The sequence below is a fragment of the Lutjanus erythropterus genome, chromosome 13 (assembly GCF_056507025.1).
Source record: "Lutjanus erythropterus isolate fLutEry1 chromosome 13, fLutEry1.hap2, whole genome shotgun sequence".
In the NCBI taxonomy this organism is placed as follows: domain Eukaryota; kingdom Metazoa; phylum Chordata; class Actinopteri; order Lutjaniformes; family Lutjanidae; genus Lutjanus; species Lutjanus erythropterus.
This window is the reverse complement of record NC_139329.1, coordinates 37,231,940-37,257,146: the sequence shown is the minus strand read 5'-3', so window position 1 is coordinate 37,257,146 and position 25,207 is coordinate 37,231,940. Positions and strand designations below refer to the sequence as shown.

At 39.0% G+C, this 25,207-nt stretch overlaps 4 protein-coding genes across 5 annotated transcripts; all 4 read right to left on the bottom strand.

Annotated features, from left to right (window-relative positions):
* Window positions 1-847: 847 nt before the first annotated feature.
* Window positions 848-5,156, bottom strand: LOC146317058 (E3 ubiquitin-protein ligase TRIM21-like). The gene has a single exon (XM_084733651.1). The coding sequence runs from the start codon at window positions 5,154-5,156 to the stop codon at window positions 3,510-3,512; it is 1,647 nt and encodes a 548-aa protein (XP_084589777.1). The 3' UTR covers window positions 848-3,509.
* Window positions 5,157-9,310: 4,154 nt separating this feature from the next.
* Window positions 9,311-14,378, bottom strand: LOC146317057 (E3 ubiquitin-protein ligase TRIM21-like). Its single transcript, XM_084733653.1, has 3 exons — window positions 14,263-14,378; window positions 10,957-12,787; window positions 9,311-9,328 (listed from the first exon to the last, which is right to left on the bottom strand). Exon 2 carries the CDS (start codon window positions 12,776-12,778, stop codon window positions 11,201-11,203), a length of 1,578 nt encoding a protein of 525 aa, XP_084589779.1. The 5' UTR covers window positions 12,779-12,787; window positions 14,263-14,378; the 3' UTR covers window positions 9,311-9,328; window positions 10,957-11,200.
* A 2,252-nt stretch (window positions 14,379-16,630) lies between these two features.
* On the bottom strand, window positions 16,631-20,050 carry LOC146317056 (E3 ubiquitin-protein ligase TRIM21-like). Its single transcript, XM_084733652.1, has one exon. It carries the CDS (start codon window positions 18,491-18,493, stop codon window positions 16,859-16,861), a length of 1,635 nt encoding a protein of 544 aa, XP_084589778.1. The 5' UTR covers window positions 18,494-20,050; the 3' UTR covers window positions 16,631-16,858.
* Window positions 20,051-20,379: 329 nt separating this feature from the next.
* On the bottom strand, window positions 20,380-23,429 carry LOC146317055 (E3 ubiquitin-protein ligase TRIM21-like). Of its 2 annotated transcripts, none has more exons than XM_084733655.1 (2): window positions 22,488-23,429; window positions 20,380-22,255 (listed from the first exon to the last, which is right to left on the bottom strand). In XM_084733655.1, exon 2 carries the CDS (start codon window positions 22,244-22,246, stop codon window positions 20,672-20,674), a length of 1,575 nt encoding a protein of 524 aa, XP_084589781.1. In that variant the 5' UTR covers window positions 22,247-22,255; window positions 22,488-23,429; the 3' UTR covers window positions 20,380-20,671. The 2 variants fall into 2 exon arrangements, with proteins under 2 accessions (XP_084589781.1, XP_084589780.1); XM_084733654.1 differs by having other exon boundaries at window positions 22,508-23,428.
* Window positions 23,430-25,207: the final 1,778 nt, after the last annotated feature.

Sequence of the window (25,207 nt, the reverse complement as noted above, 5' to 3'; positions counted from 1 at the left end):
AGTGTGGGTTATATTATTTTTGGGTTATTTGTACGAGTTTATTTGTATATTTTGATTTTGTCTGCTTGTATAATTTCTTTGTTAATTAGGTTAATTTGAGAGATTTTCTGCAGGTAATTTGGGTTCTGATTTCTTTTCTTTAGCCTTGTTCTTTTTGTTTACATTTGTTTAAATTGTTCTAACTGGGCTGTTATTGTTTGAAGTATTTCGTTAAGTTTAATCTCCTGACCTGCCCATTAATTATGTTTGTTAGATTTTGATTAAATGATTTCCTGTTTTGTTTTGTTGCAACCTCCACTAATTTGTTTTATTTCCCCCTTTTTCAGTTGCTGGAGGCCGGTGGCGGTGGTTCTGGTGTTTTGGTGGTGGTACCCCCCCGTCCTGTCTGCGGTGTCCCTGTGAGCGGGTTTGTTCCCTGTTCCTTTTTTTTTTTCTTTTGGTGGATCCCTCCCCTGCACTAGCTCTCACCCATCCACTAGGCCTCAGCCCTGATTAGGGTTTTTCCTCCCTTCCCCCTTCCTGTGTGAATGTTTAATTAGTGTAGTTTTAAGGATGATAGAATGATTATTTATTTAATAAAGACTGTATTTTAAAACTTGGAACCACGTCTCATGCCCCTTGAGTAAACAAATCTGTGTGCCTTACATATTAGAAGTAATTCTCTGGGTGAAATTCCCAGGGTGGACTTTTTTTTTTTTTTTTTTTTTTTGGTAACAGTATTAGTTCTAAATTCTTTCACCTCCTCCTCACCACACAATGAAATTGCAGGAGCAGGAAAAATTGCAAAGGAGCTGCATTTTATATATCTATAATTCATTACAAGTACAAAAACTATAACAACATGACAAACCTTCCCGTCTGGAGTTTGGATAAAGTTGCAAGGCCAGACAGAATTTACGGGGATTGCTTTAATTTTCGTGAATTGTTGCAAATGTAACATCACAACTTCCTGGACCAATTTTACTGTTACGTATTTAGCTTTTATTTGTTTTTATTCCTTTTATTGAAGTGTCTGAGGAAGTAGGAAATAAAAAGAAAACATAATGCAAAAATGAAACCACCTTCTCTCTGAAGGTGAAGGGACCTCTAGTGTCAGAATCAGTTTGGACAATGAGAATAAAGAGGTACAGAGAGAAGAGGAGGATGATGGAGCAGAGAATCAGACACATTCAGAGTGCAGAAGAAAAGATGGAAGCTGCTCCTCTGGACTGCAGGAAACTACTTCTCTCCACAACCCTCCACGGTTACAGATCAACCTCAGTCAAAAATGATTACGCGCTCTGAGTGGAACTTCCTGTCTGAGTTCAGGTTTTGAGTTCATACTGGTCCCTGAAACACATTAAATATCATCTTCTGTTCTGCTTCTCAAAGACCAACAGTAACTACAGAAACAGTGAAGTTAAGAGAACAAACTCCAAAGGGGCATCTGAAATAAACTAGTTGGCTTTTAACAGGACCTTTTTATCTGGTATCTTTTTGTCTTTGATAGTTGCAGTTACCTACTTCCACATATGTGTATATGGTTTAACAGGCTTCGTAGGGCCGTGTACTCACTAGTTTTGTTGAGGAAAAACCTGTTGAATTTTCTTCAGAGAGAAACCGAGTTGTCCTGCTGCTCTGAGGGGTGTAACTACGAAGCGAGATTAATGTGTTAGCGAGCTACGTTGAGTCTAAAGCCAGGGTTTTCAGTATCACGAAAGTGCTGAAATTGCTGAGCTGTATGTTTGTAATATCACTGAACGAATCCATATAATGTAAAAATGAAACAGCGGCACAAACTGTGTGCATCATGCTGTCATGGTAACCTCCGTTTGGGAATTTTCCCTGTTTGCTCCAGATCATATTAACACTTTAAATTGACATGGTATATAATCCACACTAAAATAATGATGAAGCAACTACAGACACCTTGAATACTTTTTACTGTTATCTGTTTTGTCTTGGTGATATTGCAGCTCAGATCACTGATGAGAAAATTCATCATCATTTATCACAGACAATCTTAAATCAGTTACACTCATTTTACGTTGGTTTGGTCAAAAAACTTCAGTGATCTCCACATCTCTCATCATAGGACAGTGTCAGAAAGACTTCATGTTTAAATCTGCTGTGTGGAGTTTTATTGTTGTGCAGTTTTCATGTTAGAATAAACGGCAGCATTAAGATCACATTTAGTCCATCAGTAATTTTCTGACATCATTCTTCTTCTCCTGCTTTATTTGCAGCAACAATGTTGCTTTTTGCTGTAAAGTATTTTTAACAAAGTGAGTTGATAACCACCATTGTGATACCCGTTATCTCTGATTGCGGTTTTGGGCTTTGTCAATCCAGATCATGCAAAGAAAGCCTGACTGTGTTGAGTTTGCTTCGTAGTACAGCCCTCTGCTGTAACTCAGACAAACCTTCACTTCAGGACATGTGACTCTGTAGCTCTGTAGGTGAGATTTTATTGCCTCACTGGGAAACACTTTGACATAGTTTGGAACAGAATGATATTTTACTTTTTGTTTCTTCTTTCTTAGACAATGGATGAATAATTCTGGCTGTAAAACATACAGTCACAAATAGACAACATAGCAAAAGAGGTCAGCACAAAACATTCAACATTGTCTGTATCCTTTGATTAACAGGCTGCAACACTCCCTTTACAGTCCGTCTGCAAACCCACAAACACTCACTGTGAGTTCAATGTCAGTGTTTAGTCAGTAATATCACTTTTCTGGTGTTTTCCTAAATGTTTAACATCATTTCTTTATGTGACAGATTTTTGACAGATCAGATTACAGTGAAAAAAGTAAAGAAAACTACTAAAGTAGGCTGTGAGTTTTCAACGAGGTAAAACACTAATAGAAAAATTGAAAGAGCATGTGTCAAACTACTTGTCATAAACTGGCTAGTATGAATATTTTGGAGTATGTTCATGGTCAATAACAAACAAACGTGTCTTTCGTTTTCTATTTTTGCTGTGCATATTGTAGCTGAGATCAAGTCCTTTCAATGCAAAGGTTGGATTATTAAATATTCAAGTCTTGCTCATTGCTGTCTTATTTGTTTTTCCTGGTTCAAGGATTTTGCAGGTCAGATCTTAAGATGTGTGTGGTAAAACATGAAAAAAAATCTCTGACTGATCAGAGAGTCAGAGCTGTGCTGGTAAGATATTGGTTATTGATAAGCTATATGTGTTAGAAACCCTGGCAGTGACACCTAGTGGACGTTAATGGGAGTTGCACAAAAATGTTGTCTGCTGTCTCAGTCAGTCACTGCAGCAACAGGAGAGGAGTGGACAGGTAATTGACAGTCTTTGTCAAGTTTATTGGTCTATTTAAAAAAACAGAAAAGTAAATGACTGATGACACATTTATAAAAAGGCTCTTCAGTAATTTGTGCCAGTATGCAACACTTCTTGTCGTGAAAGCATGTATACACCATACACCACGAATAAACATACACTTAACATACATTATTGCCTAAATTATGGTGAATTTTTATGTTCAACATGAACGGTTGTTTTACTTAGTTTGATTGACAGGAGAGATGATCAGTGAGGCAGAGTTTTTACCTTTGTTATTAACACAAGGACTAAAGTATGGGTAGAGTTTCTCAGTGAAGGAGCAGCCAGTAAAGGAGTAGATAAGAGCTGCAGCATCAATGTCATAAAAGGAGACCAGACCCTCCTCATAATCCACAAACACCCCTAACTTCTCAGGCTGAGACTTCAGAGGGAGGTGGACTGCAGGGCCAGCAGCAGCTTTGTACTCATTTCTATTCCTCAACAATATCGTCCAGTAACCTTTCTGAGGACTCAATGTGATTTGTCCCTTCCTGTTGATCGACTCTCTGGCCACTCCGAGGCTCCAGTCAGTCTTCCCTTTAACCTGAACCTCGTAATAAAATCTTCCTGAAGAGAAACTCTGCTTTGCCAAGACATTGGCACAAAAATCAAATCTCTCTGGATTGTCTGGGAGATTCTTCCTTACATCACCACAGTGGACTTGTTTGCCATCGTCTGACAAATCCAGTTCAGGATTTGCTGTATCAGGATCAAGCGTCACATCCACTGCATACTGCTGGACCCTCTTCAGCTCGACCTCAACCAGCTTCTTCATCTGTTTACTGAGCGTCTCCTCCAGCTGATTCACAGCTCTCATCACAGTCCCCCCATATAAAGGTGGATGGACGCTGATGTCTGTCCAGTCCTTAGTGGGTGGAGCAGCAGTGTTCAGGGACAGGAAGTTTTGGAGGAGGTGGAGGTGGTCTTCAGAGTGTGAGAGCTGGTCCAGCTCAGTGCTTCTCTTCTTCAGCTCAGAGATTTCCTGTTCCAGCTCTTTGATGAAGTCTTCAGCCTGTTTCTCTGTCTTTCTCTGCTTCTCTTTGATCGTGTTGATGAACTCGGTCTGACTTCTCTCAACAGACTCCTTCAGAGTGGTGAAGACCTGAACTCCATTTGCTGTCTCTCTGTCTGCACCTTCCTTACTGAGCTCCACTGAGTGGTTGATCTCCTGAATCTTCAGTCGTTTCTTCTGAATCATCTGCTGAATTTCAGCCTCTGTCTTCTCCAGCTCAGCCTTCTTTCCTTCATATTCGTCTTTCAGAGGAACAACATCATGTGTCTTGTGGTCTAAAACAGTGCAGACCATGCAGACACACATCTGGTCAGTCTTACAGAACAGCTCCAGTAGTTTATTGTGCTTCATACACATCCTGTCTTCCAGGTTCTCCACAGGGTCGATCAGCTGATGTCTTTTCAGGCGTGACATTGTCAGATGAGGCTCCAGGTGAGTCTCACAGTAGGAGACCAGACACACCAGGCAGGACTTCAGGGCCTTCAGTTTGGTTCCAGTGCAGACGTCACAGGGAACTTCTCCTGGTTTGGAAACTTGTTGCTCTGATCTGCTGCTGCTGGCTTTCTGTTGAGCTGACTGTCTGAACTCAGCAGCCATCTCAGAGATGAAAGTATTGACCTGCAGCTCAGGTCTTGTGTTAAAAATCTTATTACAGTTGGGACACTGACACGGATAATTAATATTCCAGTGTTGAATGATGCAGGTTTTACAGAAGTTGTGTCCACATGGTATGGTGACTGGATCAGTGAAGACATCCAGACAGATGGAGCACAGAAACTGATCTTCAGTCAGCAGACAGCTGGCAGCAGACATATCTGCACTCTGAGGACAGAAAGGCATGAAAAAAACAAATTGTATTTACATTTATTTGGTTAATTTGTTTAATAAATTCCAATTACTGTGTGATTAATGCTGTTTTTACATTGAACCCAACTGAGGACCAAATTTACCAAAAAAATGTTGCAACAGAAATATGAGCTGTGGATGTCAATGAATTTGCAGCTGCAATCTGCATGTATTCAGCATCTGGTTAACTAAGACAGGCCATTAGACAGTCAGGTCCTGAACTATGCTGTGAGTGAAGGAAAGCTCAGCTGTGCAGTTCAGTTGTATTTCAACGAGATCACTAAGATCAGAAACTAAGCAATAACACTGTGATCTTCATTCTGAAACATTTTCGTTGGCACCCTGAAAAATGATACTACTATTTTAATTCTGAATACATTAGCCAGAATTAACCTACACGTTTATGAAAAAGGAAAGGGAGATATGAGTAAATTAAAGACAGACAAAATATAGACATGCCTATACAACAGTTGGAAACAGAGAATCAGGTGGAGGTGGAGAGGGTCTTGATGTGGATGTTAATATTGATGTATATGAGCCAAAATCACGTTGTTTCAGTTTGTAGTGACTTGAATCGATTGTTATTTTTTGTTCAAGTTCTAATTCAAGTTTGATAAACACAAACCATTGTTATGGTAATCAGATATTCTGTTCATTAATAACTTATTGCTCCATTTTCCTTTCTAATAATCATTTTTCACTGATATATCAGTCTGTATTTAATTCACATTTATTGCCCACACTACAACCTCGCATGTGGCTCCTGTAAATCCCTCCTGCACTCTGTTTACAGTGAGTAACACCAGACACTCATGTCTTAAACATGATGAATATGGTGTTTGTGCAGGTCTGCCTCGTATATGAATAACTTTAAGGATAACTGCATTCCCCCATGGGTCATTTGGGCTGCATTAATGCGTTGTCATGGAAACCAGCCACAATTAAATTTATCATTGTACAAAATCCTGCTTCCATCACAGGTAGTTTTGTGGTTTGTGGTGATTTAGAGACTCGTTTGTAAAGTTTGGTCTCCCAGTGCATTTCTGTAAGTTTATATCTGTTTTATCATGTTACTGTAATTTATACTGACTGAGGAAGGGGAAAAAACAAATGCTAGATGGATTGTTTCTGATTGTTCTCTGATTTTGATGAAACTGGATCATATTTTATGGAGAAAATATTTCCTAGTTTCCCCTCTCCTGTCCTCCATCTGCTCAGCTTCAGCTCTGTTATTTAATTACAGTTTCCCAATTAACAGATGACTTTAAGGTACTTGTTACTATAGTTGCTAACTGTTATTTCTGCAATGTCTAGAGTTTTCACTGCATTGTTAATGTATAGTTATACTGTCCTCCTGTACATATAATACAAATGCCTGCTGTGTATTTTACTGTGCTGGATGTGACTGAAATAACACTGAAGAGTTAAAAGTTTTCCATTTTGATCTCCTGTGTTTTGATTCAGGGTGAAGTCACAAAGTACTATATTTGCTTAAGCTAAGACTGAACTAAATTTTGACTAAATATTTAGTTTGTGTATTTTGTCTGTGCAGGGCAGTGAGTGTTACTCACCAGTGTTTTTGGAGAAAAACCTGATGGATTCAGTTGAATTTTTCTTCAGACAAACAGACACGTGTCTCGACTGCAGTTCCGCTGTGGCACAAACAAACTTTCAGTTTCATCTCTGGAAATGTGAGTCTCCTCTTTCAGTGTTGCTCCTCCTCTCACTGTAGCTCTGCATGGGAGGTTTTATTCTCTCATTGAGAAATAGCTTACCCAAGCTTTTAAAGTTTTAACTTTTTTCTTTTTCTTTCAAAGCCCTCTTAAGTTAAATTAAAATAGAAAAATCTCCTTAATTAGAGAGAGCCTTGATTACTTTCTACCACCAGAAAATCCATAGTATGTCCAAGAAATCACAAGGTGTTAATAATTATAGCTTTCATTTCTATTTTATTTTGAAAATCTTAAGGTGAAGAATTTTGAAAGTATAGCAGATTAAGTTCATGTAACTCTGCAATTATATAAATAGTTTCAAAACTATTTATATAATTATCGGGTCAAAACTGAAGACTTGAACAGATTTGCTTTCAGTGGAATTAATGCCAGTAAGTCTCAAAGTTTTTCTTTTTTAATAAAAAACCAAAAATATAACATGTGTTAAAACATGCAAATAATCTCAAACTGATCAGAGTCAGAGCTGAGTTGGTGAGTTATAAATGACATGTTGATGTTTTTAGCAAGAACAAATGCCTTTTCCCATGATGTGGAACGGAAACAGAGGCACAAAAGGGGAAAAGAAAATGTACAGAATAGCCCTTTTCATGTGGACAAGAAAGGAAGGTGGTGAAGGGAGGAGATGAATGTGGCTGTAGGAGCACTTCAGGAGCAGAGGGTGTGTGCAACGTCATAAACAATAACAAGCAACAAGTCCTACGCTGTCAGCTGATCAGCTGTTTATACTGTCTCAAAACTGTCAGTTGTCAGTCAATGTTAAGTTAAGCTCATTAATCTGAAAACTCAGGAAATATACACCGGAGTTTAAGTCAGATGACTGCTTGTCTCACTGCCCGACGCCTGTCTATATTATATATTCTGGCCTGGAAGACAAATTTTAAGGGGAACAAAGAGCATAGAGCATTGCTGTCAGAGCAGAAAGCATTTCAACTTAACATATTTTCTTAATTTCTGAAGACATATTGTGGTCATTTTATGATTTATTACAGTAAATATATAACAGATTTCTTCTTTAACTGGAAAAATAAACACCATAGAACATCTTGTCTGAGTAGAGCTGAAGTTTTGTCTCAATATTGTTTGTGTATATTGTAACGTAATATGAGTAAATACTCACCAGTGTTTGGCAGAGACTCTGCTGTGTTGAAAGAAAAGCCTGATAAAGTCGACTTCTTGTTTTGAGAGAAACAGATTTGTTGTGACTGCAGGTTTGCCTTCACATAGATGAAGGTTTCGATTCATCAGAAGCATGTGGCATTAAAACTGATGTGTTGCGTTTCCAGTGTAACTCCACCTCTTTCTGCTCTGCAGGTGAGGCTTGATTGCCCTTCAAGGTTTGACCTGCGCCAAGGACTTGTAAGGGCACCTTGTAGTTATTGGAAACTATAATTCAAAAGAATCAAATCATCAATAAAATGTTAACCTTTACTTTTTCACATGCTTACATCATTTGTTACTAATGGAAAAGTTTCCACAGTAACATAATTGCTCTTTGGTGTTCTTGTACCTTTAGTGTTTTTGTTGGCAACAAACAAAACTAAACTAAACAGATTATATTAAGCGCATCACATCTGCTTTCAGGCAGAATGTAATGTACAAAACACAGAAAAGGTGTAGAAGAAAAAACATCATGTCCTCAAGTGCCCACAGGCTTCAGTTTTCTTATAAACTCCACTAGAGGGCGCCTAAAGACGGCACTAAATTTTAACTAGTAGCACTGGTTTAGGGTTCATATCAGCTGCTCAACCACAACTCAAGCCTTAAATAAGACTTCATTAGAAACACCATCAACTGTTCTTTCAGCTGTGATATCAGTCCAAATAAAATAACTTCATCAGACACAATAAAACTTATTTTTGCTGTTGTTTATTTAAAATACAAAAAAAAGAAACATAAATGATTTTTTGTTTCTAATTTTTCAAAAGGCTCTTCGGTAATTTGTCCCAGTACATATACTTATTTTATACAATAAGTATGTGTACTGATAAGAGCACTTTTTTTTTTTTTTTTTATGAATGATTTAACAATCTTGAAAGCAGGTAATGCAGTTATTAGACTAAATCAGACATCATTGGAACATCACATTACATCAATTTGTCTTTTAAAATAGTGTGTTTTAGTTATAACAAGCAACATGATACATTCAAGAAAAACATTTCTGAAAAAAAGGAGAACACAATGATTAAAGTCAGAAAAGAACACAATTGTACATCATCAATATTACATGTATCATATTAAATGGTGGTGAATCTTTATGTAGAAAATGGTTGTTCCACTGTTTCCTTTTGGTTTCAGTTGCAAAAAAAAATATCATCATATGAGGAAAAGCATTTAAATAATATCAGACTCATAAATTTTTTCAGTTATACATGCCAGTGTCAAACACTCAAGTTTTGAATTTACCACCTAGACCAGGGGTATTCAATTAAAATTCAAAGAGGTCCAGTTAGAGAAAATTTCCTAAAGCAAAGGTCCGGAATATCATAATGTCTAACTTTCTCAAGTGGGCCGAACCAGTAAAATTTAAGTATAATCTATTGATTATTCTGCCGATTAATCGAGTAATCAGATAAGAAATATTGCGTGTTCTGCATTTTTTTTTTCTATTACATTACTTTTGCTTTATTTAAGAATAATGGACATATACAAAAGAGAAGATAAGACAGGTCTATTAAATGAACAACTATAAATTACTAAAGTAAAAATACTTAGCAAAGTAACTTTACTTTTAATGTAGATTTACTTTTACTGTTTTCACTTTACTTTTCACTTTTTTTTCCAAGTACAAAGGTAAAAGTAAAGGTAGTAATGTCTGCAGAAACCACAAACAGAAGATGGAACTAACTCTTTTAACTGAAACAGTCACCAGAATGTTTTGTTAACATGTTAAAATCACAACATTTTTCTTCTGGAGCAGGACAGACGCTCCCAGAGGACAGAGGACAGGGGACTGGTTTACCAACATGACACCTTTTTCTCCTCTTATGAGTTTGCAGGTCTGTATTTAGTAATAAAAAAAAATAAAAAAAATAGCAATAAGAATACCATTAAAGTACAACAACAGCAATAAAAATGTTGATTTTTCAAAAAAGGAAACAATGACATGCACAATTTTTAAATTGTAATTAAGTAAAAACACTAATACCACAATGTAAAAATACCAAAGTAAAGAATGTGAGTATTTTTTTTCCATCACAGCAGGTCAGTGATCAGTGTTTCAGTGACTCTCTGTGGATCAGTGAATAGTTTTATTTATGGCGGCCGCCACATTAAAAACATCGACACCACGACATGATTTTATATTTTTGGAGCTGCGCATCTCTTTCGGTCGTGTCTAGAAGGTAACTCTTTATTTGCACAACTCTCGCGAGATTTGTGTTCGTAATTTCTACTAAAATAATCAAACTCTTGCGATCTTTCGCGGGTCTAGGGTTCCCTTCTAGACACGACCCTTTCTGTCTCTCTGTCAAACTACAGACAGCAGACTGTCTGTAAACAGCACGATGTTTCACTCTGCAGTGTTTCACACAAAGACTTTATTTGTGTGGACACCCAGGTTTGTCATTTTTATTTTTTTAATCAGTCTGAGAGGACGACGGCATCTGCGATTGATTAGTGATCAGTCTGTCCTCCTCTCCTCCCTCACCTGTTCACTCTGCTGTGAGAAGGTCTGAAAGTTTCTCACAGAGAAACACAGACTCTCCTGTTTTACGTACAGGCCTCCTTATACAGTTGTTTAATTTTATAAGTGCATCTGGTTGGTGTCGATGTCATTAACCATCACGTTAGTTTCTGTTGTAATAAACTCCGTCATTAACAACAGTCTCCTCCACACGCAGCTTCTCTGCAGTTGGTCTGTGCGTTTCCTGATCAGATAAACCAGCAGCGGAAAGACTAGAAAAGTTGCGCCAGTTAAAATAGAAGCGTCCCGTCAAAATTTAAAATCTATTAATAATTTATTGGTTATAGGTCTGGGTCAGGACGGCGTGTGGGTCCGGACTCGGACCGCGGTCCGCCATTTGGGGACCCCTGACCTAGACTGCCTTTGGTAAAAGATTTGCCTTTTAACTACATTTTCTCATGTTTTGACAGCAGAAATAATACAAACAAATACAGAAAGAAATTGACTGCTTTAGACTAATCGCATATTATTCACAAATGTGACTTAAAGAAACAAGAGAAAAACATTTAGATTTAGAAATGAAGAAATTGAGCATGGCATAATGACACATTATACGACACTGAACGTTTTTGTTCATGCATATAAAGTGTTCCTACTTATTGTGTTACACAACTTGGATGGTTGTGGATTTTGATGCCATCATTCCAACAGGGACTAAAGTATGGGTAGAGTTTGTCAGTGAAGGAGCAGCCAGTAAAGGAGTAAATAAGAGCCCCAGCATCAACATCATAAAAGGAGACCAGACGCTCCTCATAATCCACAAACACCCCTAACTTCTCAGGCTGAGATTTCAGAGAGAGATGGACTCCAGGGCCAGCAAGAGCTTTGTAACCGGGCAATGTATGACTTAAAGTCCAGAAACCATTTGTGGGGCTCAGTGTGTTTTTTTCCCTCATGTTGGCCAACTTTTGGGTCACTCCTAAAGTCCATGTAGTCCACTTTCTAGCCTGAGCCTCAAAATAAAATCTTCCTGACTTGAACCCCTGCTTTGATAAGACACATCTACAGTTATAACCCTGATTTACCTGTTGGGTGGGTATAGGATGTACCACATCAGGATCAAGTGTCACATCCACTGCATACTGCTGGACCCTCTTCAGCTCGGCCTCAAACAGCTTCTTCATCTGTTTACTGAGCGTCTCCTCCAGCTGACTCACAGCTCTCACCACAGTCCCCTCATATGAAGTTGGATGGACGCTGACTTCTGTCCAGTCCTTGGTGGGTGGAGCAGCAGTGTCCAGGGACAGGAAGTTTTGGAGGAAGTGGAGGTGGTCTTCAGAGTGTGAGAGCTGGTCCAGCTCAGTGCGTCTCTTCTTCAGCTCAGAGATTTCCTGTTCCAGCTCTTTGATGAAGTCTTCAGCCTGTTTCTCTGTCTTTCTCTGCTTCTCTTTGATCGTGTTGATGAACTCAGTCTGGCTTCTCTCAACAGACTCCTTCAGAGCGGTGAAGACCTGAACTCCATCTGCTACCTGTCTGCCCGCTGCTTCTTTATTGAGCTCCACTGAACGTCCGATTTCCTGAATCTTCAGTTGTCTCTTCTGGATCATCTGCTGAATTTCAGCCTCTGTCTTCTCCAGCTCGGCCTTCTTTCCTTCATATTCTTCTTTCAGAGGAACAATATCATGTGTCTTGTGGTCTAAAACAGTGCAGAACATGCAGACACACATCTGGTCGGTCTTGCAGAACAACTCCAGCAGTTTACCATGCTTTGTACACAGCCTACCTTCCAGGTTCTCCACAGGGTTGATCAGCTGATGTCTTTTCAGGCCCGACATTCTTAGATGAGGCTCCAGGTGAGTCTCACAGTAAGAAGCTAAACACTCCTGGCAGGACTTCAGGGCCTTCAGTTTGGTTCCAGTGCAGACGTCACAGGGAACTTCTCCTGGTTTGGAAACTTGTTGCTCTGATCTGCTGCTGCTGGCTTTCTGTTGAGCTGACTGTCTGAACTCAGCAGCCATCTCAGAGATGAAAGTGTTGACCTGCAGCTCAGGCTTTGTGTTGAAAATCTCTTTACAGTTGGGACACTGACTCTGGACAGTAATATTCCAGTGTTGAGTGATGCAGGTTTTACAAAAGTTGTGTCCACATGGTGTGGTGACTGGATCAGTGAAGACATCCAGACAGATGGAGCACAGAAAACGATCTTCTGATCGCAAAGATCCGGCAGCAGACATATCTACACTCTGAGGACAAAAGGTGAAACTAATTAAGTAAAACAGCAACTGCAAAAGTCTTGATTAGTCATACAGAGACTTTGTTGCCTTTCAGGTTTGACCTAATTAGTGACACATAATGCAAATTTATTCTGGAGCTCAACACAAAAAACTTGCACGGGCATGTTGTGGTTACTGGAACCAGAAAAGAAAGAAGTCAAATGTGGAAGAATGTACTGTATCTGTGGATTAGTGGGACACAACAACAGTCTATCTTCAAGCCCACAAAAATCCCAACATTATTTCAATGTTAATCTTAACCTTTTGACATTCTTACATCACTTGTAACTGATGGAAAAAGTTTCCAAAGTGACACAATTACTCTTAGGGGTTCTTTAGTGACAAAAAACCAAAACAGATTTTGTCCAGAAGGCTGAAATTAATCATCTTAAGTGCAGCACATCTGCTTTCATGCACAATAAAATGTACAAAATGCAGGAAAAATTGAAGAGAAAAAAAGGGGCCAGTGGCTCCAGTTTGTTATGAACACCACTTGAGGGCGCCCTCAATCTATTATTATTACTATTATTCTCTACAAACTAGTAGGACTAGCTTAGTGTTCATATGTGCTTCTCAAACACAACTCAAAAATTAAACTTACTGTAGTAAGAGAGATGATCAAGAGGACAGAGTTTTAAACTTTGTTATTTAGACATGAACTAAAGTGTGGGTAGAGTTTCTCAATGAAGGAGCAGCCAGTTAAGGAGTAGATAAGACCTGCAGCATCAACCAAAGGAGGCCAGACCCTCTTTATAATCTACAAACATCCCCACCTTCTCAGGCTGAGACTGCAGAGACTGACAGCAACAACTCTGACTTAATCATGACGATGAAGTATTAAAATTGGATATTTCAAAGCCAATACAACCATTTAAATGCAACCAAAATCACATGTTGTTGCAGCTTGTAGTGACTTTTTTTAATCAGCAGCCTCTTTGAAGACATATACATGAATCATTTAAACAGATGAGAATAAAAAGATAGATAAATTAAAACAACAACAACAACAAAAACTTTAATCAATTCACCTGTCACTTTCTAAAAAAAACACACAGGCTGTGTTCTTCTGTCCCAGTGATGAAGTCCTAACCAATAGGTGAACCTGCTCTAACCTTTCTCTGCCTAGAGACAACAAATATATATATAAATATATAAATATATATATGTATATAAATATATACATATATATATATATATATATATATATATATATATATATATATATATATATATATATATATGTATGTATACACACACTTGAAATACTGATTCAGGCCCTCAGGGTTCCCCTCTGCAAGTCAAAAGATGTCCATTTTGATTTCCTGTATTTTGATACAGGGTGAAGTCAGACAGTGCTGTAGCAGCTTAAGCTAAGGCTGAACTAAAACTTGACCAAATATTTAGTTAGTCCATCTTGTCTGTGTGGGGCAGTGAGTGTTACTCACCAGTGTTTGACAGAGATTCTGCTGTTTTGTTGAGAAAAACCTGATGGATTCAGTTGAATTTTTCTTCAGACAGAAACAGGGAGACGTGTCTCGACTGCAGCTCCGATGTGGCTCAGACAAACTTTCACTTTCATTTCTGGAAATGTCAGTTGACGTTTCTCCTCTTTCAGTGTTGCTCCTCCTCTCACTGCACCTCTGCATATGAGGTTTTATTATCTTATTGGGAAATAGCTTGGTGTAGATTTTAAAGAAAACAAGTTTTTACTTTAAGTTTCTTCTTATATTTTCAACAATAGACAGACAACAGGCTCAAATACTCCCTTTACAGTCATTCTACAATCCCACAAACACTCCAGTGTTCAGCTCACTGTTTACTCTGTGATTAAACTTTTCTGCCACCTTTCCAAACTGTTGACCACTTTTTTCTTTCTGTGACAGATTTCTTACTAATCACATTACAGGGAAAAAAGTAAAGAAAAACTGAGATGGAAGACTTTTATCACTGCAGACTTCTCTGTGATTTTGAGGTGTCAGAAGCTGTAAATTAAAATATTTCTTTCAAAGCCGTCTTAAGTTAAATCAAAATAGAAAAATGTTCTCAGTTAGAGAGAGCCTTGATTACCTTCTTTACTTTAAATATTCAAGTCCTGCTTGTAGCTGTCTTCTTTGTTTTCCATTATTAAAGATTTTATCAGGTCAAAATTTACGACTTGCACAGTTTTGCTTTCAGGGCAGTTGATGGAGTCTCAAAGTCCTGTTTTTCTTTCTTCTTCTTCTTCTTTAAAAAAATATGACACGTGTTAAAACATGCAAATAATCTCAGACTGATCAGAGTCAGAGCTGAGTTGGTGAGTTATATTGTTGTTGTTGTTGATGTGGAAAGGAAACAGAGGCACAAAAGAGGAAAAGAAAATGTACAGATTAGCCCTTTTCACCTGGACAAGAAAGGCAGGTGGTGAAGGGAGGAGATGAATCAGACTCACCTGATTTAGGCAGCATGGAGGAGGACAGAAAGAGGAGTGAGAGGAGCCACATGAGGAGATCAAAAGAAAAACAGTGATGTATATAAAACTAAACAGAGAGACAGTTGTTCTAAAAAAAACCATCTGGATTTACTGAACTTTCCTGGTCAACAAGGTGCTGCTAGAAATGAGCTGATCCCTGCAGTGAGTCTGGATGAAACTGGTTCAACTTTGACCTGATCAGAAACAGCGGTGGACTTGTTTGTGTCTGTTGCACCTGCAAAAGTTAAGATAAGTCTCCTTTTCTGCAGCTCTTCAGGCTCCTCCTGTTCTCTGGATTCAGATGAATGTACATTAACCCTCATCTTCTATTCCCAAAGTACAATATTTCTGCTTCAGCTAAAATACAACAACCTGATTTTTGTACTTTTAGTAAATCAGTAAATGTACTTTGTTCCTCCCCCCTCTGTAAATGTGTCATTCTGACTGTAACATTTCAGTCTGTTTCTGTTCCAAACATGTTACAGTCTGTGATCCATCATAACAACTGATCCCTCTGCACTTCACTGCTGTTCTCCAAAGTGTTGAGCAGCTTTTCTCTACCTAAAAGATTTCTCACAGATTAAATTAGAAGGAGGAAAATTAGAGTTCTCTGTGATTCTCCCTTCCTAAAAGTAGTTGAATTACAACACTTTTTAAGTAAAAGTCTTCTTTAGTGCTAGAAAAATGGCTGATTTTGAAATTAGTTTTAAAAAACTGCAAAACATTTCATTGTTCTCCTTCGTTCATGTGATCTGCTTCAGCATCAGACTGTGTAGTTATTTATTACGAGCATGTCCTCATGTGTCCACAGGCTGCAGTTTGTTATAAGCTCCACTAGAGAGCGTCCTCAAACATCATTTATTTTCTACCAACTAGTAGCACTGCTTTAATGTTCATATCAGCTGCTCAAACACAACTCCAACCTTAAATAACACAACATCATCTTACACTACCAACTGTCTCAGATGTGATGGAGGATTGGAGCTCATTTGCTCAGTTTATATGTCAGAAGAGCTGATGGTATTAATTAATTAATTAGAAGTGCCATCAGCTGTTTTGTTCTGCTGTGATATCAATCAAAAACAGAATAACTTCATTAGAGACACAAAAAATTAGTTTTGCATTTGTTTATTTAAAAAGACAAAAATAAATGACAATTGTCTCAGTTATAAAAAAGACTCCTCAGTAATTTGTGCCAGTATACATACTTCTTCTTCTTATATATACAATGACCAGATAATAAAATGGTTTGAATTTGGCAACCAGACTTTTATGAAACATTAAAATGATTTGTATTTCTTAATACAGTGGTTTCTGACGGGTTAACAGTCTTAAAGGCAGGTGATGAAGATGTTAGAATGAATTAGACTCCATTAGATAATATCAATCACTTTAGTAAAATTGTGTGTTGTAGTACTAAGTAGCAATTTGACCCCTCAAAGAAAATTATTTACATTGGTGGAAAAAAAAAAATTGATCGGCATCAGAAAAAGCAACAATATATTCACCATACCTTACCAATAGAAATACATTAGTTTCATTAAATGAGTGTTAATCTTTCTGTAAAAAAAAAAAAATCAATGTTTTTTTTTCTACTCAGTGTGACTGACAGTAGAGATGATCAGAGGGGTAGAGTTTCTACCATAACTACTAAGACAAGGACTGAAGAGTGGGTAGAGTTTCTCAGTGAAGGAGCAGCCAGTAAAGGAGTAGATAAGAGCTGCAGCATCAACGTCATAAAAGGAGACCAGACCCTCCTCATAATCCACAAACACCCCCACTTTCTCAGGCTGAGACTTCAGAGAGAGACAGACTGGAGGGTCAGCATTAGCTTCGTACTCAGTTTCATTCCTCAAACATATCGTCCAGTAACCTTCCTGAAGGCTTGCTGTGATTCGTCCCTTCCTTTTGCTCGACTCTCTGGCCACTCCTAAATCCCACTCAGTCTTCCCTTTAACCTGAACCTCGTAATAAAATCTTCCTGAAGGGAGACTCTGCTTTGCTAAGACACACACAGAATTATCAAATCTCTGTGGATTGTCTGGGAGATTCTTCCTTACATCTCCATGTTTAACTTGTTTTCCATCATCAGACAAGATGAGATCAGGATGTGCTGTATCAGGATCAAGTGTCACATCCACTGCATACTGCTGGACCCTCTTCAGCTCAGCCTTCTTCATCTGTTTACTGAGCGTCTCCTCCAGCTGATTCACAGCTCTCACCACAGTCTCCTCATATGAAGGTGGATGGATGCTGACTTCTGTCCAGTCCTTGGTGGGTGGAGCAGTGTTCACGGACAGGAAGTTTTGGAGGAGGTGGAGGTGGTCTTCAGAGTGTGAGAGCTGGTCCAGCTCAGTGCTTCTCTTCTTCAGCTCAGAGATTTCCTGTTCCAACTCTTTGATGAAGTCTTCAGCCTGTTTCTCTGTCTTTCTCTGCTCCTCTTTGATCGTGTCGATGAACTCGGTCTGGCTTCTCTCAACAGACTCCTTCAGAGCGGTGAAGACCTGAACTCCATCTGCTATCTCTCTGTCTGCATCTTCTTTACTGAGCTCTACTGAGTGTTTGATCTCCTGAATCTTCAGTCGTCTCTTCTGGATCATCTGCTGAATTTCAGCCTCTGTCTTCTCCAGCTCGGCCTTCTTTCCTTCATATTCTTCTTTCAGAGGAACAACATCATGTGTCTTGTGGTCTAAAACAGTGCAGAGCTTGCAGACACACATCTGGTCGGTCTTACAGAACAGCCCCAGTGGTTTATTGTGCATTGCACACATCTTGTCTTCCAGGTTCTCCACAGGGTCAATCAGCTGATGTCTTTTCAGGCCTGATGTTGTCAGATGAGGCTCCAGATGAGTCTCACAGTAGGAGGCCAGACACACCAGGCAGGACTTCAGGGCCTTCAGTTTGGTTCCAGTGCAGACGTCACAGGGAACTTCTCCTGGTTTGGAAACTTGTTGCTCTGATCTGCTGCTGCTGGCTTTCTGTTGAGCTGACTGTCTGAACTCAGCAGCCATCTCAGAGATGAAAGTGTTGACCCGCAGCTCAGGTCTTGTGTTGAAAACCTCTTTACAGTTGGGACACTGACACTGGACATTAATATTCCAGTGTTCAGTGATGCAGGTTTTACAGAAGTTGTGTCCACATGGTATGGTGACTGGATCAGTGAAGACATCCAGACAGATGGAGCACAGAAACTGATCTTCAATCAGCAGACAGCTGGCAGCAGACATATCTACACTCTGAGGACAAGAAATGAAACTGTCATGAAATAATATGGCAACTGCAAAAGTCTTGATTAGTAATAAAGAAAGTCAGGTTTTAAGAGAAATTTGTATCAACTGGACATGCAAAAATTAATACTGCAGTCAAAATAGTGAATTTGAGTCATAGACTTTATATTAAATATGTTGAAATTCTATTTAATATACAATCTATGGTTGAAATGAGTTGTTGTTTTCCTCCCTGACCCTCCACAGACTCAGGGAAGCTCAGACAGGCAGTAGGAGCACTACAGGAGCAGAGGGTGTGTGCAACGTCATGAACAACAACAAGCAACAACAAGTCCTACACTGTCAGCTGATCAGCTGTTTATACTGTCTCAAAACTGTCAGTTGTCAGTCAATGTTAAGTTAAGATCATTAATCTGAAAACTCAGGAAATATACACGGGAGTTTAAGTCAGATGACTGCTTGTCTCACTGTCTGTCAGACTCCATTAACATATCGTCCAATTAACACTTATAAACATTTATGCCTTCCACAAGATTATTAATGACTCTTAAACAGACACTTACTCATTCAGTGAACATTTGGCATGAATTTAAAGTCTAATCAATGTGAAACAGACATACAAATATTATTCTGGTCTGGAAGAGAAATTTTAAGGGGAATTCAGAGCATAGAGCTTTGCTGTCATAGCAGAAAGCATTTCAACTTAACATATTTTCTTAATTTCTGATGACATTTCGTTGTCATTTTATGATTTATTACAGTAAATATATAACAGATTTCTTCTTTAACTGGAAAAATAAACACCATAGAACATCTTGTCTGAGTAGAGCTGAAGTTTTGTCTCAATATTGTTTGTGTATATTGTAACGTAATATGAGTAAATACTCACCAGTGTTTGGCAGAGACTCTGCTGTGTTGAAAGAAAAGCCTGATAAAGTCGACTTCTTGTTTTGAGAGAAACAGACTTGTGACTGCAGGTTTGCCTTCACATAGATGAAGGTTTCGATTCATCAGAAGCATGTGGCATTAAAACTGATGTGTTGCGTTTCCAGTGTAACTCCACCTCTTTCTGCTCTGCAGGTGAGGCTTGATTGCCCTTCAAGGTTTGACCTGTTTAGTGACGTAGTTTTGGAACAATGACTTTAGTTTGCAGTACCAAAGACTTGTAAGGGCACCTCGTAGTTATTGGAAACTATAATTCAAAATAATCCAATCATCGATAAAATGATAACCTGTACTTTTTCACATGCTTACATCATTTGTTACTAATGGCAAAAAATCAAAAGTGTAGCTTTAGAGTTGTTGGCAAAAAAAGAAAAAAAAAGGTAAATGAATTACATAATAATGATCATATTAAGCGCATCACATCTGCTTCCAGGCACAATGAAATGTACAAAACATAGAAAATGTGTAGGAGAAAAAAATCATGTCCTCATGTGGCCACAGGCTGCAGTTTTCTTATAAACTCTGCGAGAAGGCGTCCAAAGATGTCACTTATACTCGACTAGTAGCACTGGTTTAGGGTTCATATCAGCTGCTAAACCACAACTCAAGCCTTAAATAAGACTTCATTAGAAACACCATCAACTGTTCTTTCAGCTGTGATATCAGTCCAAATAAAATAACTTCATCAGACACAATAAAACTTATTTTTGCTGTTGTTTATTTAAAATGCAAAAAAAGAAACATAAATTATTTTTTTGTTTCTAATTTTTCAAAAGGCTCTTCGGTAATTTGTCCCAGTACATATACTTATTTTATACGATGGTCAAACAATGAAAACATTTGAATTTAGCATTTAAGGAACATGCACATGCTTCATATTTCTGAGCAGAATGTATTTTAATGATTTAACAATCTTGAAAGCAGGTAATGCAGTTATTAGACATCATTACAACATCACATTACAACATCACATTACAACATCACATTACAACATCGATTTGTCTGGTAAAATGGTGTGTTTTAGTTGTAAGAAGCAACGTGACACATTAAAGAAAAACATTTCTGGAACAAAGGAGGAAACATTAGAGTCAGTGTCAGAAACACAATATGAGTAAAAGCATCAGAGCATCAGATTCATAAATTATTTTCAGTTATATGTGCCAGTATAAAACACTTTAATGACACTTTTTATGACACTGAACTTTTTTGTTCATGCATATAAAGTGTTCCTACTCATTGTGTTACACAACTTGGATGGGTGTGGATTTTGATGCCATCATTCCAACAGGGACTAAAGTATGGGTAGAGTTTGTCAGTGAAGGAGCAGCCAGTAAAGGAGTAAATAAGAGCTGCAGCATCAACGTTATAAAAGGAGACCAGACCCTCCTTATAATCCACAAACACCCCCACCTTCTCAGGCTGAGATTTCAGAGAGAGACCGACTCCAGGGCCAGCAAGAGCTTTGTTCCCAGGCAACGTATGACTTAAAGTCCAGTAACCATTTGTGGGGCTCAGTGTGTTTTTTTCCCTCATGTTGGCCAACTTTTGGGTCACTCCTAAAGTCCATGTAGTCCACTTTCTAGCCTGAACCTCAAAGTAAAATCTTCCTGACTTGAACCCCTGCTTTGATAAGACACATCTACAGTTATCACCCTGATTTACCTGATGGCTGGTTATAGGATGTACAACATCAGGATCAAGAGTCACATCCACTGCATACTGCTGGACCCTCTTCAGCTCAGCCTCAAACAGCTTCTTCATCTGTTTACTGAGCATCTCCTCCAGCTGACTCACAGCTCTCACCACAGTCCCCTCATATGAAGTTGGATGGATGCTGACTTCTGTCCAGTCCTTGGTGGGTGGAGCAGCTTTCAGGGACAGGAAGCTTTGGAGGAGGTGGAGGTGGTCTTCAGAGTGTGAGAGCTGGTCCAGCTCAGTGCGTCTCTTCTTCAGCTCAGAGATTTCCTGTTCCAGCTCTTTGATGAAGTCTTCAGCCTGTTTCTCTGTCTTTCTCTGCTTCTCTTTGATCGTGTTGATGAACTCGGTCTGGCTTCTCTCAACAGACTCCTTCAGAGCGGTGAAGACCTGAACACCATCTGCTGTCTCTCTGTCTGCAGCATTGTTACTGAGCTCCACTGAGTGTTTGATCTCCTGAATCTTCAGTCGTCTCTTCTGGATCATCTGCTGAATTTCAGCTTCTGTCTTCTCCAGCTCGGCCTTCTTTCCTTCATATTCTTCTTTCAGAGGAACAACGTCATGTGTCTTGTGATCTAAAACAGTGCAGAGCATGCAGACACACATCTGGTCGGTCTTGCAGAACAGCTCCAGCAGGTCATCATGCTTTGTACACATCTTGTCTTCCAGGTTCTCCACAGGGTTGATCAGCTGATGTCTTTTCAGGCCTGACATTGTCAGATGAGGCTCCAGGTGAGTCTCACAGTAAGAGGCTAAACATTCCAGGCAGGACTTCAGGGCCTTCAGTTTGGTTCCAGTGCAGACGTCACAGGGAACTTCTCCTGGTTTGGAAACTTGTTGCTCTGATCTGCTGCTGCTGACTTTCTGTTGAGCTGACTGTCTGAACTGAGCAGCCATCTCAGAGATGAAAATATTGACCCGTAGCTCAGGCTTTGTGTTGAAAACCTCTTTACATTTGGGACACTGACACTGGACATTAATATTCCAGTGTTGAGTGATGCAGCTTTTGCAGAAGTTGTGTCCACATGGTGTGGTGACTGGATCAGTGAACACCTTTAGACAGATGGAGCACAGAATCCGATCTTCAGATAACAAAGACCTGGCAGCAGACATATCTGCACTCTGAGGACAAAAGGTGAAACTGTGATTAAGTTAAACAGCAACTGCAAAAGTCTTAGTAATACAAAAATATCAGTAAGACAACTAGAACATCAAGAAGTTATTTTGAGTATTTAGTTAATTTATGCTAAAGCAAAATTTCCATTTGAATGCACAAATTAAAAACATTGGAACATGCCATCTGAGTAGAGCTTAAGTGTCATGAAATGAAAAAATGTTGTTTGTTGAAACTCACATATTATCTGCTGTACTTACCAGTGGCGAAGATGGTGTTGCTGAAAAAGGCTTGATGAAGTCAACTTTTTCTTTTGAGAGAGACTCGTCTTGACTGCAGTTTTTCCTTGGTTCAGATTAATGTTTGAATGTGGCAATAAAACTGTTGTTCATTTCCCCTGTGGCTCCACCTCTCTCTGCTCTGCAGGTGAGGCTTTGTTGCCTTTCGGGTTTGACCTGTTTAGTGACGCACAATGCAAATTTAGTCTGGAGCTCAATACACCAAGGACTTAAAAGGCACGCCGTGGTTGCTGGAAACTTTTACTTCATTTTATTTTTCTCATATTGAAGTCCAAGGCATGGTCTAACAGTCAGAAAAGAAAGAAGTCAAATGTGGAAGAATCTACTGTATCTATGGATCAGTGGGGCACAACAACAGTTTTTATTCAAGCCCACAATAATCCCAACATTATTTCAATGTTAATTTTAACCCTTTAACCTTCTCACATCACTTGTAGCTAATGACACAATTACTATTTGGGGTTCTTGGAGTTTTAGTCTTAATGTTGTAGTCGACAGAAAACTAAAACAGATTTTATCCAGAAGGCTGGAATGAATCATTTTATGAATTATCTTAACTTTACACAACATTATGTTACACTACCAATTATCACAGGTGTGATAGAGTATTGGATCCAATCAGCTCAGGTTATATCTGAGAGCAGAGTGAGTTTTTTGGTTTGGTGGATTTTTTGAGACTAATCAAGTCGAGACAGATCACTCTTAGTTATTCAAATAATAGTAAACGAATAATAAAAGGATGATGAACTAATCTGATATTGTATAAGCAATGCAATGATAAAACCCCATACCCTAAATCTGCAAAATTCTAATAGAATTCAGCTGTAACATCACATATTAAACAATATTATAATTCTGCTACCCTGCTGCCTACATGGTTATTAAAGTAGGCTGTGATATATTTATTCGTCTTTATGTAATGTGTAGAGGAAAAGATGGAAGCTGCTGCTCTGGACTGCAGCAAACTTGTAACTATTTCTCTCCACAGCCCTCACAGCCACACAGTCTGCTTTTATAGCCAATAAAAGAAACTGTCACATGAAATCAGATTCTGCACTCAGTACTTTGGACAGTTAATTTTTTTACAGAAGTTTTATTGACAAGGACCCTTGACCTCTATGTATTCAGAAAGATTTGTGGCATGGTTTAACTTGAAGAAAATCTGTATTCAAAAACCCTCACATATGTCACTGACAAGTCGGATGATTCATAATTAAGTTAATTCTACATGTACAAACAGCCTGGTGATGCTTAAGTGCAGAGGTGAAATTTATCCATATGTGAAGCCGTTGAGAGGGTTTAGGAGGCAGGTCAGCAGAAGCAGTATAAAAAATATATATTTAAGGCTGGAACTGAAAGTGTTAATGGTGAATCTGTGCTTCAAATAGTAGCACTGGTTTAGAGCAGATCAGCTACTCAAACATTAATAACACTGTTAGCTTAATCTCAGGTTCCTGTAGCTCGTCAGCTCAAGTCACATCTGAGAACAGCTGGTGATGTTTTTAATTAAATGATTAAAAAAACAAAACAAAATAACATCACCAGATGCACAAAAAAATATTTTTCTTTTGTTTATTTATGACTATAAACTTATGACTACATATATATATCTATAGCTCATGATTTATATATCAGAGTACTCAGTTGTATTCAGCAGAGATCCTGCTGTTTTGCTTAGAAAAAACAAATGGATTCAATTGAAATTTTCTTCAGAGAGAAACAGAGAGGCTTGTCCTGCAGCTCTGCTGTGACTGAGACATGCTTTCACTTTCATTTCAGGAAATGTGATGTGAAGCTTCTCCTCTTTCAGTTTTGCTCCTCCTCCCAGTGTAGCTCTGTGAGTGAGGTTTTATTATTCTGAGATGAAGACAAACTGGCAACTAATGAGGGAAAGTTAAAAGTCAGGTTTTCTGGCAGACAGCCCAGCAGGAAGGTCAAAGGTCAAAGACAGAGCAGGGAACCTTCGGCAGATGGCCCGGACGCATAGCTGTCTGGGCAGCTGGCATGAAGACGACCAGACCGACAGAACACCTCTGAGAGAATGGCCAGACAAGAGTAGCGACACTGGAGGGTGACCTGGAGACCCGAAGCGTAGACGACTCGTTCAGGAGGCCGGCAAGGAAGGTGGAGTCCCTCTGGAGGCATGCCAGGGATCCAGAACCACTTTGGAGGCCAGCAGTGAGGCTGGGGAACAGAAAAGGCAGCTGGCACCAGAAGATTTGGCTGCAGGTGGAGACCTGCTGCTGGATTAGCCTCTGTCAACCGAGCCGGACCACAGGATCAATGGACTTCTGCAGCACAGGTACGGGAGTTTGTTGCAGCTTGGGAACTAGGGATGGCTGCAACCCCAGACCAGGAGATGGTTGCAATTCAGCCAGAACAGGAAAAAATGTAGATCGAGAACCTTTGAATAAAAGAACGACTAATTTGAATGGGTTGTGAAATAAACATTATAGTGTTTTAAACCACAGCTCCCCTGTTTATATGTATCTGTTCACAGGTCAGTCTTGCCAGTGTTGTTCCAGTACATTTTACCATAGAAATGAAGTAGTTCCTACACGCAACTGCTCACAACAAGGTGTGTGGATTATCTTGAGAACTAAAAGCCAAGTGCCATTTAGTCCTATTATATTGGAGAGAGGACAGACATCTTTAAGACTG